Source organism: Hippoglossus hippoglossus, chromosome 15 (assembly GCF_009819705.1).
Source record: "Hippoglossus hippoglossus isolate fHipHip1 chromosome 15, fHipHip1.pri, whole genome shotgun sequence".
NCBI classification, from domain to species: Eukaryota; Metazoa; Chordata; class Actinopteri; order Pleuronectiformes; family Pleuronectidae; genus Hippoglossus; species Hippoglossus hippoglossus.
Genome location: NC_047165.1, coordinates 16,239,804 through 16,262,649, shown reverse-complemented (window position 1 = coordinate 16,262,649; position 22,846 = coordinate 16,239,804). Strand labels below are relative to the sequence as shown.

Here is a 22,846-nt window from a genome sequence, read left to right as displayed (position 1 = left end):
GCAATCAAATCATGAGTGCAATAGGTGTTTTTTTACACTCTCCAACTGGTGTATATATTAGTAGCAGTATTAAGTACACACACTCAAGTTTTATCAAAAACAAATATTTTAGGAATTAAAAGTCATATTTGCAAGAAACTAGCTCCTGTGATTGGCATGTTATCCTTTAACAGGGTTGTTGACAGTGATGCATTGATTCTGAGGTGTATCTGTTTCAACCCCCGACTGTGCATCAGATTTCATCAACTCAGTTTTTTAATGTTAAACAAGATCGTAATGAGTGAGCGACAAGTGACAAAAGGTGTCTGAGAATCTGCCTGTGAAGAAGTGAGGAGGAAGTTACAAAAAAAAGCATTCAATTGAAAATAAACCACTTTAGAAAAGCACAGTACTTGAGTTAAAGTAAAATGATGAAAATCAGAAAGACTAAATGTAAAAAATATATATATATATTACATCAAAACATATGATATTTTAAGGCTGAGAGTAGATGCACAGTAAAAGTGAAGTGGATCGTTTCCCTATGCTCTAAAGTTTCACATGGGGGGGTCAACAAGCAGAGGAAGTTGGCCCATTTACACGATATCGAAACAGTGAAGTGTGACTTTCCCTTGAACTGTCGTTGACTGAGAGGCTGCGGGCGAAGCCGCCGCAGCAGAAGAAGGAGGAAGTCACCTGTCAAGCTCAGCGCAGGACACACGCGCTTCACCTGACACCCAGACACACACACACACGGAGCAGGTTGTCGCTGCTCCGCTTCCAGGAACATGGCAAGAGCCGCTGCTGCTACTGCTGCTGCTAGTGCTGCTGCTGCGAGCGGGAACTCACACACACTTCTCAACTGTAATGGACTGAGGAGCGAGGATGTGAAGAGGAGCGTCTGTCACTGCAACGGAGAGGTGGGTCTGCCAGCGAGCGGCCGGATTTATTTACAAACTCACTGTGAGAGTGTGAGAGAGAGAGACAGAGGGAGAGTATGTGTGTTTGTGTGGGCGCACGCTTCTTTCCGGTTCCTGCTCTCAGGTATTTCACCACTTTTAAACCACTTTTATTTTGAATGAAAACCGTTCAGGTGAACACAACCCTCACTGCCAAACCTGCCGCGTAATACATGTGTTTTATAATCTCCCACACCTCCGCTGCCAGGTTGGCAGGTTGGCAGGTTGCTATGAGGCAAACCCCTAAATTATAAATGCTAACAACACAAAGTGGAAGATGTCGTCACCCTTTTTAGAAGAGGTTTGGGTAATTTACCCAGAGCACATCGACGTGAACACCGGTAACGAATAAATCGCCGAGGACCCGCCCCGACATACTTCCTCTAAGTTATCTCTGCCTTCAGGCCACCGAGGTGAGGAAGGTGCGGTGCCTCTGTGCTTTTGTTTTGAAAATGTCTCTGTAGAATATAGCCTGTGCACAGCTAGGTGGTTGGACTAGCTGGTTAGCTGGTTAGCTGGTCCAACCACGAACAGATTCATTTGATCGTTAAATGGACCTTTTATAATATTTACTAGCTGTGATAAAATGCAACCTGTAGCTACTTCAGTCAATCCAGCATTTAATTTCTGAAACATGCGATGGGTTTATTTATTATAAGCAAATGAGGCGGATATTTACTCAAATAATATGATAAAAAAATAGTGGGTGAGTTTTCTCCATGTTGACCCCGTTCCACACTTCAGGCAACAACAATTCAATGACCAAGTTTTTTTTAAATTAGATTTAGTAAGTACACAGCTAACTGTTAGAATGCTAGTCTTTGAAAGGGATATTTAAATGGTGACATTTTTTTTAAAAAGCCCTGACAGCTACTTGCAATAACACTCACCGCAGCTCAAAAGGTACAAGTCTTTGTACAAAGTAAACAATAAGTCAGTCTGCAGCACCAACCGGTTCATAAACCAAACAAACATGGCTATCACAAGTGTCATGGTGGATGCTGCAATGCAACAGAACAAATCATGTACATGAAGGAATTGGACAAGCAATCAAACATGAGAAACATTGTGCTGAAGTTGCCCTTCAGGCTTCGAGAAAGTTTGAGAAGCTCTGCCTGTGATCTGCAAGAGCGCCGAGGGCAGACGGCCATGTTTTACGACCTCGTCAGATTTATTAAAAAACAAGTCAAGATTGTATCAGATCCCTTGTTTGGCAACATTTATGATACACAACTTGTAACCTCAAACAAAGGTTTCACGCCAAAGCAAATAAAGGAAACAAAAGGGCACAAAGGGAGCAGATGCCACCAATGTAGCCAAAAGCATCTGGGAATTCTCCATATTGTGCATCAGGATAAAGGAACATCCCCAGAACAGTCAGAACAGCCAGCTAAATCAGCGGTGAGCACTGCAACTGCTGCAACACAGACATGTGGCCATTTTGGGGCCGGTTGTGAGGACCACTGCATCTTTTCAATTGTCCCAGTCAAAGAGAAAAGTCAAAAGGGTGACCAGTTATTGCAAACCTATGCTTTTTTGGACCCTTGCAGTTCTGGTACGTTTTGCACAAATAGTCTGGCGCAACGGTTGAATGCGAGTGGACGAAGAACCCACATTCTGCTACGAACAATGGGTCAAGAAAAGAGTGTGGACAGTCATGTTCTCATGCAAGAAGATGTTGATCAATGGCCATATTTGAGGGACTGAACTCCATGAAATTGACTCTGACATTGACTTGCTCATAGGAACAAACCCATCAAAAGAGATGGAACCGTGGGAGCTGGTTAATATCCAGGGAGGTGGACCCTATGCGGTGAGAACCAAAGTGGGATGGGTTCTTAATGGTCCACTTCGCGATGGAAACAACAGCAGGAAACAAACTGGCTGTTAAGCTGTAACTACCAATCAAATCAATAACCATGAATTCAGCTAGAGGTCGTCAAGAGAAGAGTTTCTGAATATTGCTGACAGCTTAGCAGTGCTGAAAGATGGCCATTACTGCCTTGACTTTGCTTTCAGACACAAATTCCATCTTACCAAACAACCGCTGTATTGGGGAGCAGCGCCTGATGAGCCTGAAGAGGAACTTTGGAAATAATGAAACCAGGCGTTTCCACACATTTGTTGCAAATAGAACAGCTGTCATAAGAGAAGCAACTGATGTTGAACAATGGAGATATATTGGTTCTAAGGAGAATCCAGTTGATGAATCATCCAGGGGAATGAGAGGGGATGATTTCCGGGCGAACATTTATGAACCAGAGTTTCTCTCTATCCAACATCGAAGAAAAGAAAATTCAGTCAAGCTTAAAAACATGAGACAAACTTTTGAGAATATGAGTTTATTCACTAAGCACTAGACCAGGTAGGTTTCACAATAAAGGTAGCAGGTGTGTTGATGAGGGGAAGCACCAGGAAGGGAAATGTTTTTTTTACCGGAGCATGAGGAGAAGCACATGTCTTTGTTTTCTAACGGGAAATAAATCTACCCAACCGTGAATTCAGCGTGGACAATGGACTTCTGTAATTGCCTGAGTACAACCCAACTAGACTGGTGGCTCAGTGGCCTTTTGTTAAGTTTATTTTGACAGAAACATCTTTTGGACAAATAGCCACTACAGTAATGTTAGCCAGAGGTTGCTCAAAGACATTTAGTCCTTTCACAATAGAAAGTACTTAACAATGGCACTGGCCAGTTTACCATTGTAATGTGATGCTTGTGGCATTTTCTATGAGATCTCTGCTTCCCAAAGACAAAAAATAAGTTTCAAGCACGAACTGGATTTTCTCAGGTACAGAGGGATTAGTTACGTTGGTTTATTCACTTAAAATTACCCCTCAATGTAAATATTCATTCATTTTCAAGTGTTTACAATGTAAAATGCTATTTACTGTGGATAGTCCTCCAGACCTTCTTGCTTTAGTGTTGAATAATATGTGTTAGTGACTTCTGAAGTCCACCAGCAGGCCACTTTCTGTCTCCTTCTTATTCAGGTTAATTGGTGTGTAAACTAAAACCCCTTGCCTTTATTCAGGCAGCATTGTTTTCTCTTGTTTTCGTCATCTGCAATGTAAGACAGATTTTCTTTTTCCCTCTTGTACAGAAAAATGGCCCCCGGACTGGTGTTGCCTCCAGGCAGCACAGGCAGGAACCCTTTGAACAGGCACCCATGTACGTGGCTGTCATGACATACCTGGGCTTTGGCATCGTCACCCTGTTTGGCTACTTCCGAGATTTCCTCAGAGCTGTGGGCTTAGAGAAGTGCCACCAAGCTCAGGAAAGAGAGGAACAGAAGGTGGGTGAAACTCAGCAATCAGCACAAACATACGCATATTGTCAGGCATTTTTTGGGGGCGTGCACACATACTGCACACGCACATATGCAGCTGGGGGAGAAGAGCATGCTTGCCTTGGGTGTTAACACATTTTGTTTTCCCCTAATTATTTCCATTTCTGCTCCTAAGCTCTCCCTGTGCCTTCTTTCTTTGTGTTCTTCTGCACTAGAATGTTGCCATGGGTGAGACAGGACACCACAGAGAATATCTGTTGAGGACCTAATTAAATCTCAGAGGATTCAACTTCCTTCTTTGTTACTGTGCTTTAGATTCTAAATAAGGCCAGACACTGCCACATAAGAGCTGCGTTGCCATAGATTTTATTTCTTTTTAAAAAAAATTGCAGTTAAGATCACTTCGTTGTTAATTGTTTTTGTTTTGTGCAACTCATATTGGGAAAAAAAAGCTTAAACTGTGAAAACAGCAACGTTATCGCAATGTTCTGTCATTATTTTGATAAGTTAGTACTGTATGTCTGTCTGCAGACTAATACGAGATTAGTGTGATATCTTCTTGAGGTTTTATTGAAAAATACACAGTAATTGTAAGAGCTACAGTTCCTTTGATCCAACTCTCCTACCAAGGCAACAGCTGAATTGGCGTGAATGATTCTAAGTTAAATACAGAAGTCACCTGCCTTGATGAAGTGCAGAGGTGGACACAATATAATGAGCACGTTTATGGTCTTAGAGGGCGTTCTGGAAGTTTTCTGGAAGCTGGTGAAAGGAGAACTCAGGCAGCAGCTGATGTCTTCTGCAGAAGATTTTAATGTAGACTCGATGCATCAAGGAGACCAGAAGGTGAAACAATATACAATCGCTAACAGAGTAATATGAGCAGTTGTCACCCCCGAGTCTGAAGATGTCTCCCACAGCATCCCAGTATATATCTCCCTCGTCACCCATTCCAACAGCACATCCATGAATGGCTAGAATTGCTGTCACTCTTCGTTACATGTAGGTGTTTACATTCCTATTGGTTAGTTAAGCCTGAAGCATGCATTCCTAAATCACATTGTGTACTTGCGTCTTGCCACTGGTGAAATTCGCTGAAGCGTTGAAGTCGGTGTCTCTCTGTCTGTAGCATCTGAGTTAGATATGAAAGTCAATGAGCGGAGACACAACAATGTACTGTTGGTTGGTCCTTTATCTATAACCTGACCTCGGGCACTGCGAAGAGAGACGGGAGTATCTGTGGAACTAGACAGGCACTATTCTCCTAATGGTGTACAGATATAATGTGTGATATACACTATGTACATAATATTTAGTGGAATTTACAGTAATGTGTGACGATGGTCAAAAACTGAAGTATATATCCAATGCCGCACGATAAGAATGCGCATAACAATTTAGTTTTAAAGACAATAGTTACCAAGGAGGTGAGAGAATTTATCTAAACACAACATCTATTTGAGTTTGTTTGATTTGTTCTAGGTCTTGGCTGGTTTGTAGTGTGACTAATGGGATCATAATTCTACTTCTAGTGATCCACCACTCTGTGACGTCCGAGTTAGTGAAGTTGTTTCTCTCTCCTTTCAGGATTTCGTACCGCTGTATCAAGATTTTGAGAACTTCTACAATCGAAACCTGTACATGAGGGTACGAGACAACTGGAACCGTCCAGTGTGCAGCCTGCCGGGACCCGTCTTTGACCTGATGGAGAGGGTGTCTGATGACTACAACTGGACATTCAGGTACCGTAATCGAGTATCTATGATACACTCATAATCATATATATATATATATATATACACAATTCAACTTAACTGTTTTTCCAGCTTCAGACAGGCCAGCAAATGTTTTTTTATATTCAATCATATCTCTTCTGGATTTAATTGGACAGATCCAGCTCCTCTCCAATGAGGTAACAGAGGAAGACAGGACATTTTTTATTTGTTATTAGGAAGGGTATGTGAGAGCTGAGCTTCTGGACCACAGTTTAGATTCCTCTGTGCTACTCAGCGGGGTCAGGTGAATGTATTATAAACAGGAATGTAAACAAAGCCACAACGAGGGGAAAGGACATTATGAATCTGGGAAGAGCGGTAACCATGGATCACAGGCTCAATGATGTTTAAAGACTGGAAAAACTAGAAATGGGACAGTCAGTCAGGCTGCCTTTGCCGTCATTCCTGTTTACTTTGAAAACATTGATACCCCTGCCAAGCAGATTGCTTTCTGTGTGTTGGTTGGTTTTGGTTGTTTGTTGGCAAAATTACACAAAAAGAACTGAATGGATTTCCAGGAAACTTGCTGGAAGGATATGGTATGGCTCAGGGAAGAACTCATTTAGGTTTGGTGCGGATATGGATCAGGAGGCGGATGCAGGATTCATTTTTCACTTTCCTTACCTTTGCGAGTTAAGGCGTTTTTCACAGTTTTCTAAGGGAATAATAAATAGATCTTGATGAAACAAACTAATGAGTGTGTGAAATTTGGTGCAGCTTGATTGAATTTAAGGGAACTGTTGTGCCTTGGCAGAGGTATCCATTCTACTGAGTGCAGTTCTAGTTATGTATGCACTTGTTATGAACAGAGCTCCACTGATGAAGTTACAAGTTTAGAATGATCAGTGACATTTAATTGAATGTTGATTACATTTTTTTTACTTTTTTTAGAGCATCTACATAAGTAATTTTCAGTATGCGTACGTATAGAAAGGCTGATTGATTCCTAAAATGTGTTCATGCTTGCAGGTTCACAGGCAGGACTATACACAACGCCATCAACATGGGCTCCTACAACTACCTCGGTTTCGCTGAGAACAATGAGGATTTTCTGAAAACTGTGGCAGACAAAATAAGCCAGTATGGGGTCGGGGTTTGCAGCACAAGGAAGGAAATAGGTGAGTTCAGTGTTGTAATATACACGTGAAAAAATATCATTTGTGGCACTTGTCCTCTACAGCCAGTTTCAACAAGAGCAATCATTTGATGTCCACTTCACAATTGAAGTGAGTCGCATCGGCGGCGTCCCCTTTTAGTTCAACTGACAGCGCTTTGATTTGTTACATCTGCATCTCTTTTAAAAGTCTCTGGCAGGCCCCAGTAACACTGACAAGGCCGGGTATCGAACTGGAAATAAAACTCCATCTCCCTCATCTCAGATGCCATCATTTATTATCTTTTCTTGTGAATTATACTGCCCACATGTTTAATTATCTTTCAGTGGCTGCAATGCAAGATGAATAATTCAGCCTTTGTTAAATTATGTACCGTTTGGGCATAAGCTGAGATCATTACGTACCGGTCCACGCTGAGAAGTGCTGGAAACGATATCATAGTGGAATTCAACATTACGAAACACCCTGGACATTTGGAAGGATGCAAAACGAATATATGTGTGATGGAAGTGTTGGAACAGCAAGGCTCCGACAGCGGGATCCCGGGCTTCAGATGAATTTTGAATGTCGTTTCATCCTCTGAACTTCAACCCTTCCTCTGATGGTGTTTAAGTGGTCGTGTATGTCAGGATCTCATGCTGCAGCATAGCAGTGGTGCAGGCAGCAGTGCAATCAGCTTTGTGTTTTTTTTTTTTTTATCAAAACCTAATGATGGGTTGATGTCACGGAGCTTATTGAACAGGCCACACTTGGAAAAGTTAAATCCACAAAAGTGCCTCCTCTCCTTGCTGTCAGTGATGTTTAGTTTAATGTATATTTATTCCTGACACCGGTATCTACAGCGTGCAGACGAGCAGAAGGTGAGCTGACACATAGGCTCAGTTCGAGGTGAGTCGCAGCGGCGTGTTGCATGATAACAGCAGTTTGACGAGAACTGAGGAAACCAGAGGAATTAAAAGGGCATGTGATCATTAGTTGTACGTTTGTTTGTCAGAAGTCAAGGCCCCCCCCCCCACCACGCACACACAAACACGCACACACTCACCACTACACTCCACACCATCCATTATTCATTTGTTTCATTTATTTATATGTTTATTTCTCTTTCAAAATGGGACTGTTTTTCCCTGGGTTTGCAATCTGTGTTTCAGCTGCCTCACAAAGAGGGTTAAGGAATGACAAGCATTTCTCCCAGGAGACCTTATTAAGCATTCATTATTAAAGACCCAAGTGTCTCTGTTGTAGAGGTGACACCATCACCGCCAGTGTTTCAGTTCACACACAGCAATTTGTATCGGGTGGAAATCTTCAAAATCAAAATTTTTTTCCTTTTTATTTAGCAGCACTTAATCCCGTTTATTCAAAACAGAAATCGGACTTAAAAATCCCATTTTACACCGAAGTCTTCTATTTGCCGCTCACATCTTCCTATTGTAGATTTCAGTTTATCAAGGTCAAAAGTGACTGGAAACTTATAAATCATTCTCCCAGTGTAATTTGAGTTTCTTTTTTATTATAAATGGGCAAGAGTAATTAGATCCAAAGTTCACTGAAAGGAACACCTTGTTAATAAACACATGTCAAGTATTCATGGATTTGTATGAATAGATAGCTCCCTGTTTCCACCTTTCCTCCAATCATTAATAGAACAGTAAATTAGGAAATGATTACACATTCAATGGCGATGACAATAACAAAGAAGTGTAGCCGCCAAGCATAGTAGCCTTGTAAAAAATGACAAGGAAAGGAATGTGCCTGCTTTTGTCTAATGATTAAACTCTGAGCTCCTATCCTGTTTTTGTTATGTTGTAAAGGCTTTGATAAAAACCCTCCGTCACACATTTACAATTATATTGATAAGTTTTAGCTGTGAGGTCTTTCCTTATCTTTTATTGTCTTTCCAACCCCGGCAATAGTTATTGAGTTATCGCGTCAACAAGCCGTGATGATTGTGGTGGGAGGAAGGTGACCTTGGGAATCCAGAGGACAGGTGACCACACTTGATGAGATGCATACACTCATGTAAGCAGAGTAAGAGATCTAAGAAGGACTCCGCTCTCTCTTACCTGAAGAGTATGCAGACGTACGGCAGCCAACATGAGGTTAGCATATCAATAAGAAGGCTGGGCACATGCCTGTGATTCCAGGGCTAAGTACAATGCTCTATGAAGAGAGAGCGAAATGCCAGTGCAGACTGATTAAAAAAACAACTGCACTGGCCAGCAGGGGCTGCGAGTGGTGGAGGACATGTATGAATCGATGGGACTTGGCGCGGGGCCTGATGGAAAGCACAGAACGGGGAATCACCATACAGACAAAGCTGCTTCACTGCATTACGGCTCCAAACACATCACTCAATGCGACTTTCCCTGTTGCTGCTGAAGCATTCAGTATGTTTGAACTGTCAGCTGTCATTGCTTAGTGACTGATTGTCATTGATTAGGATTACAACGGTAGGCAGAATCCCATGTGTATGAAATTCATGTATCATTGTCTGATGAGGATTCCCTCATTTACATCACAAGACCTCAAGTCATTTTCATTTGCAATCAGGATGGTGTCTCAAATCATGTGTTTTCATCTCACAGATTTAAAAGTATTAGATATGAATGTGCGTAAATAGATGTACTTACTGACAATTTACTGTATTTCTTCTGTAATATTTGCAGTTGTATCTTAAAAGTAACAGCCACTGAAATAATAAGAATGAATGGGGTAGTTTATTGTATTATTAGTACACTCATTAGCAGTTATTAGCTGCATCATTAATGAGATGTAATTCAAGAGCAAGTTCAAGTCCACGCTACAGTAACTTACAACTCCTCTACTATAGTATTGTAAATAAGGGTAAAGTATATTAAAGTGTATTGAACCCATGTGTTATAGTATATTTCTACCATATATAACATTGCCAAGAGCCAGCAAAAATAAAATGCAGTATATGAGAACCTTTCACTGCGTCCTGCTCTGAAGCGCACAATTTTAACAGTAATTCTTTTTTCTTTTTTTTTTATCAGCGGACCAAAAAGGCATCGCTGAAAGCCCACCAGAGCTACCTGAAAATCCCATTTTATTACACAAAATAGAAAAACACAATGTCTGGTGTCAGATTACAGTCTGATAAATTTTTCTAAATGAATTCAGGTCCCTGCACCTGTCACGTTGGGTTACACAACCAACTGCCTCAGCCCAAAATGTGCTGCAAAAGCATTTTACCACCTCACAAGACAAGCGGTATTGATATTACCTGAGATGAAAAAGTGTAGTTGAACCAAATTACGAATTTACCGCACCTCGGAAATCTTTATAAACCCCTAAAATCCTCAGAGAGTGAGAGACGCTGACACTGTGCGTGCTGGAGGTCCAGGTATTTGTCTGGGGGTGTCTCGCTTTTTTATTAAGAGGCATTAATCTCTGTCGAAACTTGTGATTGAATGACAAGGACCCAGCAAAGCCCAGGGTCTGCAAGACAACCAGATAAATCAACAGTTAAGGCAACCTTGTCCCAGGGTGTGTAATCCTTTTATGATCCCTGTCTTGCAGGTAACCTGAGCATCCACGAAGATTTGGAGAAACTTGTGGCCACTTTCCTCGGAGTCGAGTCCTCCATGACGTTCGGGATGGGGTTCGCCACAAACTCCATGAACATTCCAGCACTCGTTGGCAAGGTGTGTGGTTTTCTTCTTTTTTTTTTTACAAAACAAATGGCTTTAACTGTATGTGGGAAATCTACCAGATATGGGTGTAATTGTCACAGTGCAGCAGAAGTAAATCTAATTAGCTTAGCTTTGTTCCTTTTCTTAGACATGGCCTAATGAATGAAAAACAGTCGACTAAACTCGGCTACAAACAACTCCTGATCCACCCCCATTAATTAAAATCATAATTAAACATTACAGTCGCCTAGAGGACAAGGCTCTGGGCACACATAGCTGCTCTCAGACACATGGATAAGGAAGGGCAGGTTCTTGTTCAGAGCAACACTCAAGGGGATGATTACCCATGCGCTGGCCTGTCGGCAGACCAGCCGGATAACCAAAGGTTACCAGGGGCAACACGCAGCATGAATATCTGTGATTGGACTGGACAGGAGGAAGGGGAGGTTGATGGTTTAAGTGATAAGAATGGGGTCATCTATGCAGCTCAAGAGGTGCAGCAGCCCCCTCAGGCCACAGGCCCCCACAGTAGTCCTGCAGGGACTGGGGTCAGCCCATCCTGCCAACTCTGTCCTGCAGGGACAGGCTTTTCCAGGACAGGCCGTGCTGCGCTGGCAGACTGACAGCTGCTGGTAGACCAGGGACCGGGCCAAGCTGCACCCCGGGCCAAACCGAGGGTATCTGTCACCGAGACGGTGTCAACATACTCTCTACAATGGTTCATTCAAACTAATGCACTCAAATGCTCGGAGCTTGCGTGTTAAATATGTTAATGTTCCGCAGAACTGCTGAATTCATTTGCATGCTGATTTGAATGGAATGTGAGGCACCATATTCTCCATTATGAAAATTGGGATGTGTTTGGTTGAAACTTCATCAGACATGAGAGGAGAAAAAAACGACAAACATATGCATTACATACATCTATTTCCATACATAGAGGATACACACAAAAGGGATTAGCATGAATGGGGGTGGGGCAAGGGGAACGGGCTGAGAGATAATTAGCTACTAGCATACAGCACATTAAGGAAACGGTCAAGGACAAAAGATCTGTGGAAAGACATTTAGAAAACAAATAAAATTGTATGGATGGGTCGCACACACTGATTTTCATCCATATCGGCCTTTTTCACTTTTTCACTTTTTTGATATGTCACTGTAGGAAACGCCCAGGTCTTACAATCTGAACGGTCCCGATATCCATTAAAACCACAATTGAAGGTGGTCTGGGAAGTATACAGCCACAGTCTTATTGTGAACGCAAATCTATCCTGAGCCATATATGAAGTTACCTCCACTCCGCAGAATTCGGTCTTCACAACAAATGTTGTACGGGTTTATTTGCATAGAGAGCGCGGAAGTGAGATCCGATGCTGTGAAGCACATATTTAACACGCTCCACTTGGTATCCGATCTCTCAGGACAAATGTTAATACCAGGTCTGAAGTTAAGTTCAAGTGTCCTAACAGGACATGACCGAGCAGCTAAATGGAATTCAGAGAACATTCGTGTTATTTGCATCTGTGTTCTTCCTCCTGTTACATGTTGAAATGTCAGCTGTGAAAAAAGCCCTTACTGTAGTACTGATGTTTGTGTTTACTGTTTACAAGCCAATTATTTTCTCCCTCTTTTTTTTTTTTTTACCCATGGGAGAATCTAATTGGCCCTCAGACCTTTAAATCCAAAACACCATCATACACTACCTATTCACATTTCACCCTCATATCCATAATCGAAGATTAATGCCAACTAGCCTGAAATGTTGTGGAGTTCCCCAGAAAAATTATGATTTTCAAGGATGCATGAATGTTAAAGCTTTCTCCAGGATGTGTGAACAAAGTTTTCTCTCTCTGCTGGTTTTTCAGGGTTGTTTGATATTGAGCGATGAGCTCAACCACACGTCTCTCATCTTAGGGGCCAGATTGTCAGGAGCGACCATCCGGGTGTACAAACACAACAGTAAGTCTCCGAACTGGTTCATTAGAGTCAAAGCTTCTGGTTAACAAATAAACAATACGCAGCATCGTTTATGTTATTAAAAATAAGAGCCGTGATGTTTTATCGCTTCAATATCCTGAGTTTATCGGTTGATTCAATTAGATTTTCTCTCTGTTATACTGCTGTTCATTATATTCAGTTTTTCTTCTATTCCTTCCAAACTGTTGCCACCGAGAGAAACACATAACTGTCTTTGCCTTAGGAAATACCTACTTAATATTCTGTGTTTAGAGCAGCAAATGTAAAAGCTTTAATGAAACGGGTTCAGTTTACAGTCACGACTGTTTTATCCAAAGGCAGCAGAGCATCAAGTTTTTTTTCTTTTTTAGATTAAAACGTCATCTTACTTTAACTTTCAGTTCTCTATTGAAGTATCAAATAACATATTTTGACTATAGTCTCAGGGAGGATTATCAGGCATGAAAGATACAGCATTCATTGTGCTTGCACAGGAAACATTCCCTGCTCTTTCAGGAGACAGGACAAATGAGCCGGTCCTCTGGCTGCAAATGTGTCCTGACAGGTACAAGCAGAGTCAGTTATGGGTCCTCTGAGCAGATCCCAGAGGTCCGTCTACAGGCAAGGAACCCTCAGGCACCTGAGCAGTTGACCCCTCCCTGTCTCTGTACCTCCACACTCAGACACTCTTTGATTAGTGCAAAGCCAATATTTGCTAAAAGGGTTATTCCAGTGAACTTAACCACTACAAAGGATGTGGGAACATTGAATACATTGTAGTTTCTGCAGCAAGGATTAGTGGTGGAGTCCCTCTAAAAGTTCTGTTTTATAATATGAAATGTTTTAGGTTTTTCTAGAGGCATATATTTAACAGAGTTGGAATGTTGTCTGGCTGCTATGTTGAAAATATTTAAACTATTCTCTGATAAAGGACACTCCTTTTTGAAGGTTTGCATTCTACATTCTTTCATATAATGACAACATTTTCCTTGAAGGTTATGCGTTGCTTATTAAGCAAGTAGCATTTTGTGCAAGCAGAGTGTCAGTGCAGAGATAGGATAATGACATTTTATGGGTTTGTACCACAAGCAAAGGCGACCGTCCTCCTCACCACGGCGTCTTATCTCAAATCAGTGCTTAACTGTGGAACAATCTTTCCCTCGTTCTCGTCTGTACACACAGACCGAGCCACCGTGGGTTCCTTTGCTTGTCAAGTTGCCTCCTTGCTGATGGTAACATTAGATTTGCGGTGCTCTGCTGAGCTCTGGGTGTGTTTTTTATCAGAAGAGCATCTCCCGCCTCTTAAGCAAACCTGTTTTTGTGTCGAGGCAGCGATATCAATCAGCTATGACAGATTATTAGCTATGACAGATTTACCGGCTGCTCAGCTGGGAATGGTTGGATTGCAGCTGTTTATTAGCTAAAGCTATTCAATACTGCCATCTGCTGGTGTGCAAAGGGATCGTTCCTGTGACCCACTCTAAATGCCACTGGGAAATTATTTTTTGTTGAAGCCAAGATTTCAGTTATAATCTTAAGCAACCGTGCAGACTCTGCTGAGCAGACCTTTGGCCCAAACTATATTTAGCTCAGTTAGTAATCCTCTGCAGGTGCCCATTAGCATCAGAGTGCACAGCTATTCCCTGTGTGTAGTTTGTGGAAGGTGTTTCTCTCAGATAAAATAGTGCCTTGTTTACTCTTTGAACTGCCCTGCCTGTGGAAATTAGTACTTTACTAAGTGTTGTTTTGCTCGTAGTTGGTGTTCCTTGTATACTTAGATTTTTAGATTGTAATATTTAATATTAAATATATATATATTCTTTAGTTGCATATGATTTCTTAGTACAAACCTAAACTACTAGTTCAAGAGTTAATGTGCATGAAGTTCTTTTAGATTCGATTCTTGAATTCCTTTTTTTCGTGTGTGTGTGTGTGTGTGTGTGTGTGTTGTGTGTGTGTGTGTGTGTGTGTGTGTGTGTGTGTGTGTGTGTGTGTGTGTGTGTGTGTGTGTGTGTCAGACATGCACAGTCTGGAGAAGATGCTCAGAGAGGCGGTTTGCTCAGGGCAGCCTCGGACTCACAGGCCTTGGAAGAAGATCCTCATCATGGTGGAAGGCATCTATAGGTCAGCTGTCAACCCACACACACATTTGTATCGTCTCTCACTGTCTCTCTCTCTCTCACACACACTCACTCACTCACACACACACACACACATATCTCGGGCCAGTTGAGCTATCACTCTTTGTTAGTTCGGCCGTCCAGGAGGTTTTGAGTGTTGCCAAACTCAGGTAAGAAATCTTCATTTGTAACCCGAGGAGAGCGTTCAGCCTCGTGTTTAGTCGTCCCTGTAATGGTCTATTTTTCCGTTGTGTCCCTCTCCACCCTTGAATAATAGAGTGTGTGAGTGTGTGTGTGTGTGTGTGTGTAAGCATGTGTGGCCGGGTACTGTTTAATTACTGGAGAGAGGAGAAAGGTAGTGTGTGTCTCTCCCGGCAGTGAGCTGTCCCGAGTCCTAGTGACCCTCTCCATCTGCTCATTAGCTCCAAATCAAGGCCAAATGAAGCCACAGAGATTGACTTGGCTACACCCCCAACTCCTACTGTTTATCACGGCCATTTTCTTTTCTCCTTTCTTCTCTCGTCTTTTCTCTGGATCACACCTTACGTTTCAGGCCTTCTAAACTAAAACATGACATATTCACTGGGCTTTTTGCCAACTGTATTTTTTAATAAAAGAGGAAAAACCTTAAACATGGCCATCCGTTGCTATTAATGCACTAAGTTCCGCTGGTAATATGAGAGACCACTGCATTGCACATTAGTACGGCACTGAAAGAACTAATGCTCCATCTATCATGTTCCGGTAACATCAAAAAGCCTGGATAAGGAGTGAGCATGCTTTAGATGTACCCTGGGTCTGCTTTGATGTCCACAACGGCCCTGGTGAAACCCCCTGTCTTATGTCATTTGGGCTGCAGACGTTCTCAGCCATAGCGAGGATAGCAGGTCTGGGATTGCTCCGTTCCCCGGCCATTTACCCACCGAGGTTGTCTATTTGTAGCCTTAAAAGGCTTGCATCAGTGGGGAGGAAGACATTTAAGAGACGTGGGAGTAAAGTGAAAGAGGCCCGCAGAAAGATTCTTGGAAGATTGGGGCTTGTCAATTTATGTAATGTGAATTAACGGGAGTACAGATGCTCTTACGTGGATAAAGTGAGGTCGGGGTCACGTTCTGTTCCTTTTAAACTTTGTCATTTTAAGAGTTTGATGTATAACTGATGAAATATATAAATATATATATATATATATATATGTGTGTGTGTGCCCTAGTCGTTCCCTTTGTAAGTGTATCCTCTTGTCATTAGCATGGAAGGCTCAGTGGTGCGACTACCAGAGATCATCGCTCTGAAGAAGAAGTATAAAGCGTATCTGTACCTGGATGAAGCCCACAGCATCGGAGCAGTGGGACCGACAGGCCGGGGCGTGACCGAGCTGTTTGATCTGAACCCAGTGGACGTGGACGTTATGATGGGCACCTTCACCAAGAGCTTCGGGGCTGCAGGAGGCTACATCGCGGGGAAAAAGGTTTCTGTGGCCCTTTTGGATTTCAGCTTTATCTGACTTCAATTCATCATTTGCAAAGGATAGTTAATACATGTATATCACAGTTTTATCATTATGAATGCATCCAAACATTTCCATTTGTTTTTTTTATTGTATCACTTTATATGTTCTGAGAAAATAATTTGTATTTATTATCAGGGGATGCCTTTTCTGGTTATATTTTATAGTCGGCAGTATAGAGTGAAAAGACGTTTGAGTAGATGAGCACTAGTTGGGGCTGACCTCCAGAGAGAGGAGGTGACCTGCACTAAAGGCCTTCAGCAGAACGCCATTAGGGGGAGTTGCAGCATGAAGGCCACTGGCTTACAAGGAAATCCTCGACTTTTACAGATTTTAACACACAGGCTACTCTGAGAGGAAACAGCTACATGTCCTGTCATAGCACAATGTGATAGAAGAGGTGGTGAATTCCCTTGTTACACAACAACAACCCAGCTTTTCTGAAATCACAACACATCTATCATCACTGTTTTCCCATCGCTCTGGATCACCAGTTCATAGCTCACCTGTAAAAGACTGAACTTGTAAACACACTGCAGTAAACCAGTCGGGAACTAGTTGGTTGCTATGGAAAATGAATCCTCCTGGACCAAAATTGGGTCAAGATGAATTTGAAAGAAACATTGGTCGGGGAAATCACTATCAAACAATTCCAGAAGTCTTGAGTTGACTCTCTGAAATGCTTTTTTTAAAAACCTGGCAAAGCAGGTTAAAATACATTATACGCAATTATTCCCATGTCTGTTTTTTAAAGAGGTTTGGGACATCCCACCTCTGTCGTTGCTCTCATCTGTCTGACAAATGTTTCCCATGTGACTCCGGGCCTTTGTAATTCCTCTTTACTCCATTAAAAAGTACACTTTAGTACATAACCACATCGGTTTTGTGGCAGTTGATTAGAAAGCAACAGAGGAAACGGCCATGTTGTTTGAATTAGGTATCCAGTGAGGGACCCTTCCTGCTGCTGCCTCATGTTGGCTCAGCCCTGCTCCGCCATAATAAGAAGGTAAAGCTGGCAGAGGGCCAGCCCCTTCTTGTGGCAGGCGTCGGAACTGCGCTCCAGATTTAACGGGATGACTTTTAACAAGCATGATAATGTTTGAAGTATGAACACTCTGCCTGGTCTGACAGCTGGCTGTAGTAAACTCCTGGAAGAAGCGGGCCGGAAAAGAGAGAGAAAGCCTTTAGATTTGATGCATTTGTTGTTGTGGCGAATTCCCCAAATCTTACATTAAGTAGATTCGAGCTGACCAACAAAACGCTCCGCAGATGTGCTTCTGGAAAACAGTCATGTTGTAGCTATTTTATGAGAGCACCAAAAATAAATACCCCAGTAACTACACTCCGAGCTCCTTCTAATTCACTGCAACCTTGCATGAAGGAGACGTAATTAATTCACCCTTTACTTAAAGCTCGGATTGCACTGGAAAAGGTTATTAAATGCATCCAATGTGGAACCACGTGTGTGGAAGTGTGTGTGTGTGCTGCTCTGGCCCAGCCCCAGCTCTGTGGCGTTGTGGACATGTATCGCCACGTCAGTGTCGCAGCCACATTGTGGCTGAGGAAACACTGAACTGTCACTCCACGCCACGAGATGTGAAATGGATTTCGGACATGTTCTCTTAACTGGTTTATCTTGGTCTCACCGAAATCCTGCAGGGCCCTAAAGCGGTGAAAATCCCCCGCCTTAAACGAAAACAGATGTCAGGTTGTTTCAGGGTTCTTATCCTACATTCGAGCATTTCCCCTAAGATCCCTTCCCGTCATGTGTGTGAGGAAGCCGCAGCCGCCGCCCAGTGGGGACAGATGGCAGTAGAGTGGAAATGGTGACCAGACAGCATCTCCGGCTACGTGTCATCACCCTGCACCCGCTGGCCACCACGCAGCCACCGAGCAGCAGCCCATCACAGCTCCAGGCCCACTCCCAACCCCAGACCACTTACACACACATGCTCTTGGGACCCCGTGACCGAATCGGTTTCCTGAAATCCTGCTCTTCTCCTGACAACCACGAGCAGAATTAATCTCCTGCTGACATTTAGGAATAATGAGCATGACAGTCCTGATTCTGGCTCATTTCAGCACCGGCTCTTTCTCAAATTAGTGCAGTGGCTCCTTCAGAGCGGAGAGCAGGAAAGGATCCAGAGCTATTTTACAGTCCATGCCAAGGAGGATGACTTGAGGTATTTTAATTGACTCTCAGGTGTTAACTGTACATGAGTGCTCTCTAGTGGTGGGAAAAGAAAAGTGCAAGACCACAGGCTTCTGTTAATGTGTGTGCAAGTAACTGCACAATCTTTTAATTATCTGTGTGACACTCTGCCGTGTTGCAGGAGCTGGTGGACTACCTCCGCACTCACTCCCACAGTGCGGTGTACGCCTCGGCCATGTCCCCTCCCATCACTGAGCAGATCATACGTGCCATGAAGTGCATCATGGGAAAGGACGGGACCACAGAGGGTGAGTATCCGAGCCACACTGGGTCTCCATCAAGTAAATGTCGCCTCCAATCTCGGCCTCACCATCCACATACCCGTCGAGCCCTGATTTTTCAAATATTATGTCTGGCTTATAACATTTTTTACACCTTCATATAATCTTTATGGAAAGAACAGCAAACCAAATACAGAGGACAATACCAATGTTAACGTTAGGAGTAAGTCCAGACCTGCAGGGAAAGACAAACAGCTGCTTGGTCCGAAAATGTGGTAGCAATTAGAGTGGTCTGCAGCAGTAGAGAGAGGGGGGGGGGCATGCAGTCCCTGAGCACACGTGACCCCAGCGGAGAGGAAATCATTCTCATGTGTGTGTTGTGAGGAACGCTGTACCTCTGAGAAGTTTCTGCTTTAATGACATCAGACACCAGGGCAGGGAAGTAGTCATTACCGGACTAGTGGCGATACCACCAGAGCAAATTCTTGAGTTATTGAAGTTGTAGTTGTGGAAGGAGCTGTGGTAGCCAGAGTGTTATTCAGAGCAATGTTGGTTCATCTTATCCAAAATCTACGAGACTGGAACTGTGCCCCATAACACAGGAATAGGTGAAATTGTAAATTGTGTGACGTACATGAATCCCGAGCTGCCGCACGGTTCCTGGAATGGGTTAATCCCTCTCGCGGCTCAAAACCTGGGGAGCCGGTGTCTCATGGCTGAGGTGGATTGTAGTTTCACGCGGAGATGAGTAACTTTCTCGTCTGGCTCTGAACCAGACATGCCTTGGATCTGACGTAGCCCAGTGAAATAGCTGTTGTGGAAAAATCAGTCTTGACCTGTCTGATGGAGGAGAGGGAGCGCGCAGCAAACAGTGCAGCCTTTCAAAACATCGGCCCCAGCGTCCATCACAACGCTGCGGCAGCGCCACGGTGACTAGAAATGTCACATCATCCTGTTCGCAGATAGGCCTGAGAGGCTTTTAATTCCTCTTCTTTCCTCCGTTCCCTCTTAATCTTAAAAGAAACGCGACGGCAACTGCTCTGAGATTAGGAGAAACCCTGTGACATCTTCTCACCTACTCACGAGATTTGTGTCTGACAGCAGGTTTCTGACCTCCTCGCTCTCTATTTTAGCAGAGAGGAATAATTTACGAAATGGGGGGCCTGTGCTTTTTGGCAGATGCCTGAATGTTATGGTTCATTTCTGTCTCCCTCTCTGCTGCGATAAGGAGATTTAAACTGCTCTCTTACATCCCTTTGAAGGAACTGCCAACCTGTTCCCAGGTAATCAAAGGGAAACAGAGCCGCCTTCCAAGGCTGCGCGGTGCCAAGCTCTGCCGTAGCCGCGGTATAACCAGGTTCCCCATCGATTCTCATTGCGAGGGAACACAGGGGTTTAGCACAACAGACCGACTCTGCTGACTTTGATTTGTTTTCTGGTGTGTTTACAATATCTGTAATACATGAGATGCGTAAAGCATTATTCGTTTTCGGTTTCAGTCATGGCTGCGCTCCACTGACGGGCCGCAGTCACTCATTTTGTGCGAAATCCATGTGTAAACCCTCGATTTGGCACCGTGCATTTTGCATTTACCAGTCACTCTGACAAAACCCAACCATCTGCCGGTGCAGCCGAGTTTTAATCTCGAGCAAGTTCACAGTGGAGGCTGGAACGGCCCAGATGGAGCAGGCAAACACTGCATTAGCTGCTACTGGCAGGTGACGTCCCTCCATGCAGGGGACAGCGGGAGAATGAGGGGAAACAGCAGTGAGTCGGTGCTTTACTCATGTACATCTGGTGCTTTCTCTTTTCCTTTTTGTTCATCGCAGGCATTAAACGGGTCCGCCAGCTGGCAGAGAACACCAGATACTTCAGGGCCAGACTGAAGGAGATGGGCTTCATCATCTACGGCGATGATGACTCGCCTGTGGTTCCGATCCTGCTCTACATGCCAGGCAAAGTGGTGTAAGCACATTCAAACTCTCACTGAAAGCACTTAGAGTTCAAGAGTTTGAGGTAATCAGAATATTTATAGTGTATAATCAATCAATATCCATAAATATTCACTTCATACGTTGTTGTAACGAGTGATTTCAGGTCAGATCACTGTGTGTCGGAGCCATTTGGGCGGCTGCCATCTTACACACTAACGTTTCCATTAATCACTAGTGGAGATCTGTAACCACTTAGGAGGCAACATCAGGTATTGATCAGTTACAACCTGGGATTGTTAGAGCCACTCAGGTCTAATCAATTGGGTATAAAGTGTCTTTCAAAGCCGGTCACCATTGATATCCATGACGTGGCCGATTCAGCCCAGTAACCACCACAATCAGAAGCTACGAATATATATTTCACCGCCAAAGTAGCTTCTGGTTTTATATAACAAACATACACATCAGTATTCATGTGTGTTGGAATATACAAAACTGTACTTTTCAGAACACAGTGTTCAGCTTGACCTCTCCGAACTGTCGGCTTGGCCACAGAGCCAGGACTCATTCTTTGCTCGGCCTCAGTGACGTAGAAGGCATCACGGATGTCACTGCCTAAACCTCAGAGAATTGATAGTTATGTTTATGTTTTATTTCTCGTGCTTTGCAGAAATTATCACAGGTCACTCGCGCCGCACATCACGACCACATGATTATGGATTTTGAAGAATGCGCAGAATTCTTAATGAGGTTCAATGTGATGAGGAGAAGCGGTGAATGCTCAATCACTCCGAGGTGGCTCGTGTGGTCTCTGCACATTTTGGAGGCTTCAAACCTCAGAAATGTAACATAAGTTGTTGGAATAGTTTTCTGGTCAGTTGCACTTTGCATCGTGGTTCGTGCAGATGAATTTTTTCAAGTCCGGGATACTTTAATGAAGTAATTTCAGGGAATATAGTCTTAACGATACTACAGGGGACTGTATTTCCTTTAATTGAATCCAGTATATTTGTGTACTAGATAACATATAAACAGAACGTGTTTTGTTTTTTCCTGTGTTTTTCTGAACAGGGCTTTCGCTCGAGAAATGCTGGAGAGGAAAATTGGCGTAGTGGTTGTAGGTTTCCCAGCCACACCGATCACAGAGGCCCGAGCTCGCTTCTGTTTGTCTGCATCACACACCAGAGCAATGCTGGACCAGGTACAGCTTTAGTGGCTTTAGTGAGTATATGTTGTGACACTTCAGTGAGTATATGTTTTGAATCAAACCTACACTTTTCTCCTTCTCCTCAGGTGCTGCACCATCTGAACGAGGTGGGAGACGGCCTCTGTCTCAAGTTCTCACGGCGGAAATATTCCTCCCGGCCCGGCCTCTGCGACAGGCCAGACTTTGAGCTGGACAGCTGATGTGACCCTTGACACCTTCGCTCCACAGTGTCAAAACGAAGTCTTAAGTGTCCACGCCACAGCAGACCCTTAAACGCACGCAGCCGGCAACACCCGCGGCTCGCCGCAGGAAAAGGGGCCAAATGTTTGGCATCTGCGTTTGGAAATGTTTGTAAAAGATTGTGATTTAACAGGACACATATTTATGCTTCCCAAAAAACTATATGAACTCTTTAGATGCTTTATTTCTGAATGCGTTGATTTGTGAATACATAAATGAATTTATTTCAATGAATTTCAAAGAACTGCTGTATTTTTCTCAGAACTTATTTATCTTTTTTTATATTGAGACAAAGTTTCTTCAGTTCAGGAGTTCAGTTCCTCTGCACGTTTGAAAACAGTTTTTAAATGTTTACATCAGTTGTTGATATTGTCTTTATTTAGTCGTTGAAATCTTTTTTGGTGGAGGCATTTTTTGTTTCTCATGAAATTTTTATCTGGCACCATATCTTTAAAAAGAAAAGCTGTTTGTTATTATTAGAGAGTGATGCACATTCTCAAAGAACTGAGAAGTAAGGATCCCATTTACTTCCTCAGCATGAAGTAGTAATAAAAGAGGCATGTGTAGTTCTCCTCCTCTGGTCTACGACTGCATTGCTCAAATTTTAAATACCTAAATACCACACATGTAAACTTCCTTTATGTGTTTTGGAATAGGAAGGATGATAAATTATCC

The 22,846-nt window shown here is 43.1% G+C and overlaps 1 protein-coding gene across 1 annotated transcript; it reads left to right on the top strand.

The window, feature by feature from the left end:
- The first annotated feature begins 584 nt into the window (after positions 1-584).
- Positions 585-22,405, top strand: sptlc3 (serine palmitoyltransferase, long chain base subunit 3). Its single transcript, XM_034608159.1, has 12 exons — positions 585-899; positions 4,043-4,234; positions 5,816-5,970; positions 6,973-7,121; positions 10,662-10,786; positions 12,643-12,736; positions 14,752-14,857; positions 16,099-16,318; positions 18,691-18,817; positions 20,620-20,755; positions 21,796-21,925; positions 22,018-22,405. The coding sequence occupies exons 1-12, from the start codon at positions 768-770 to the stop codon at positions 22,129-22,131; spliced, it is 1,680 nt and encodes a 559-aa protein (XP_034464050.1). The 5' UTR covers positions 585-767; the 3' UTR covers positions 22,132-22,405.
- Positions 22,406-22,846: the final 441 nt, after the last annotated feature.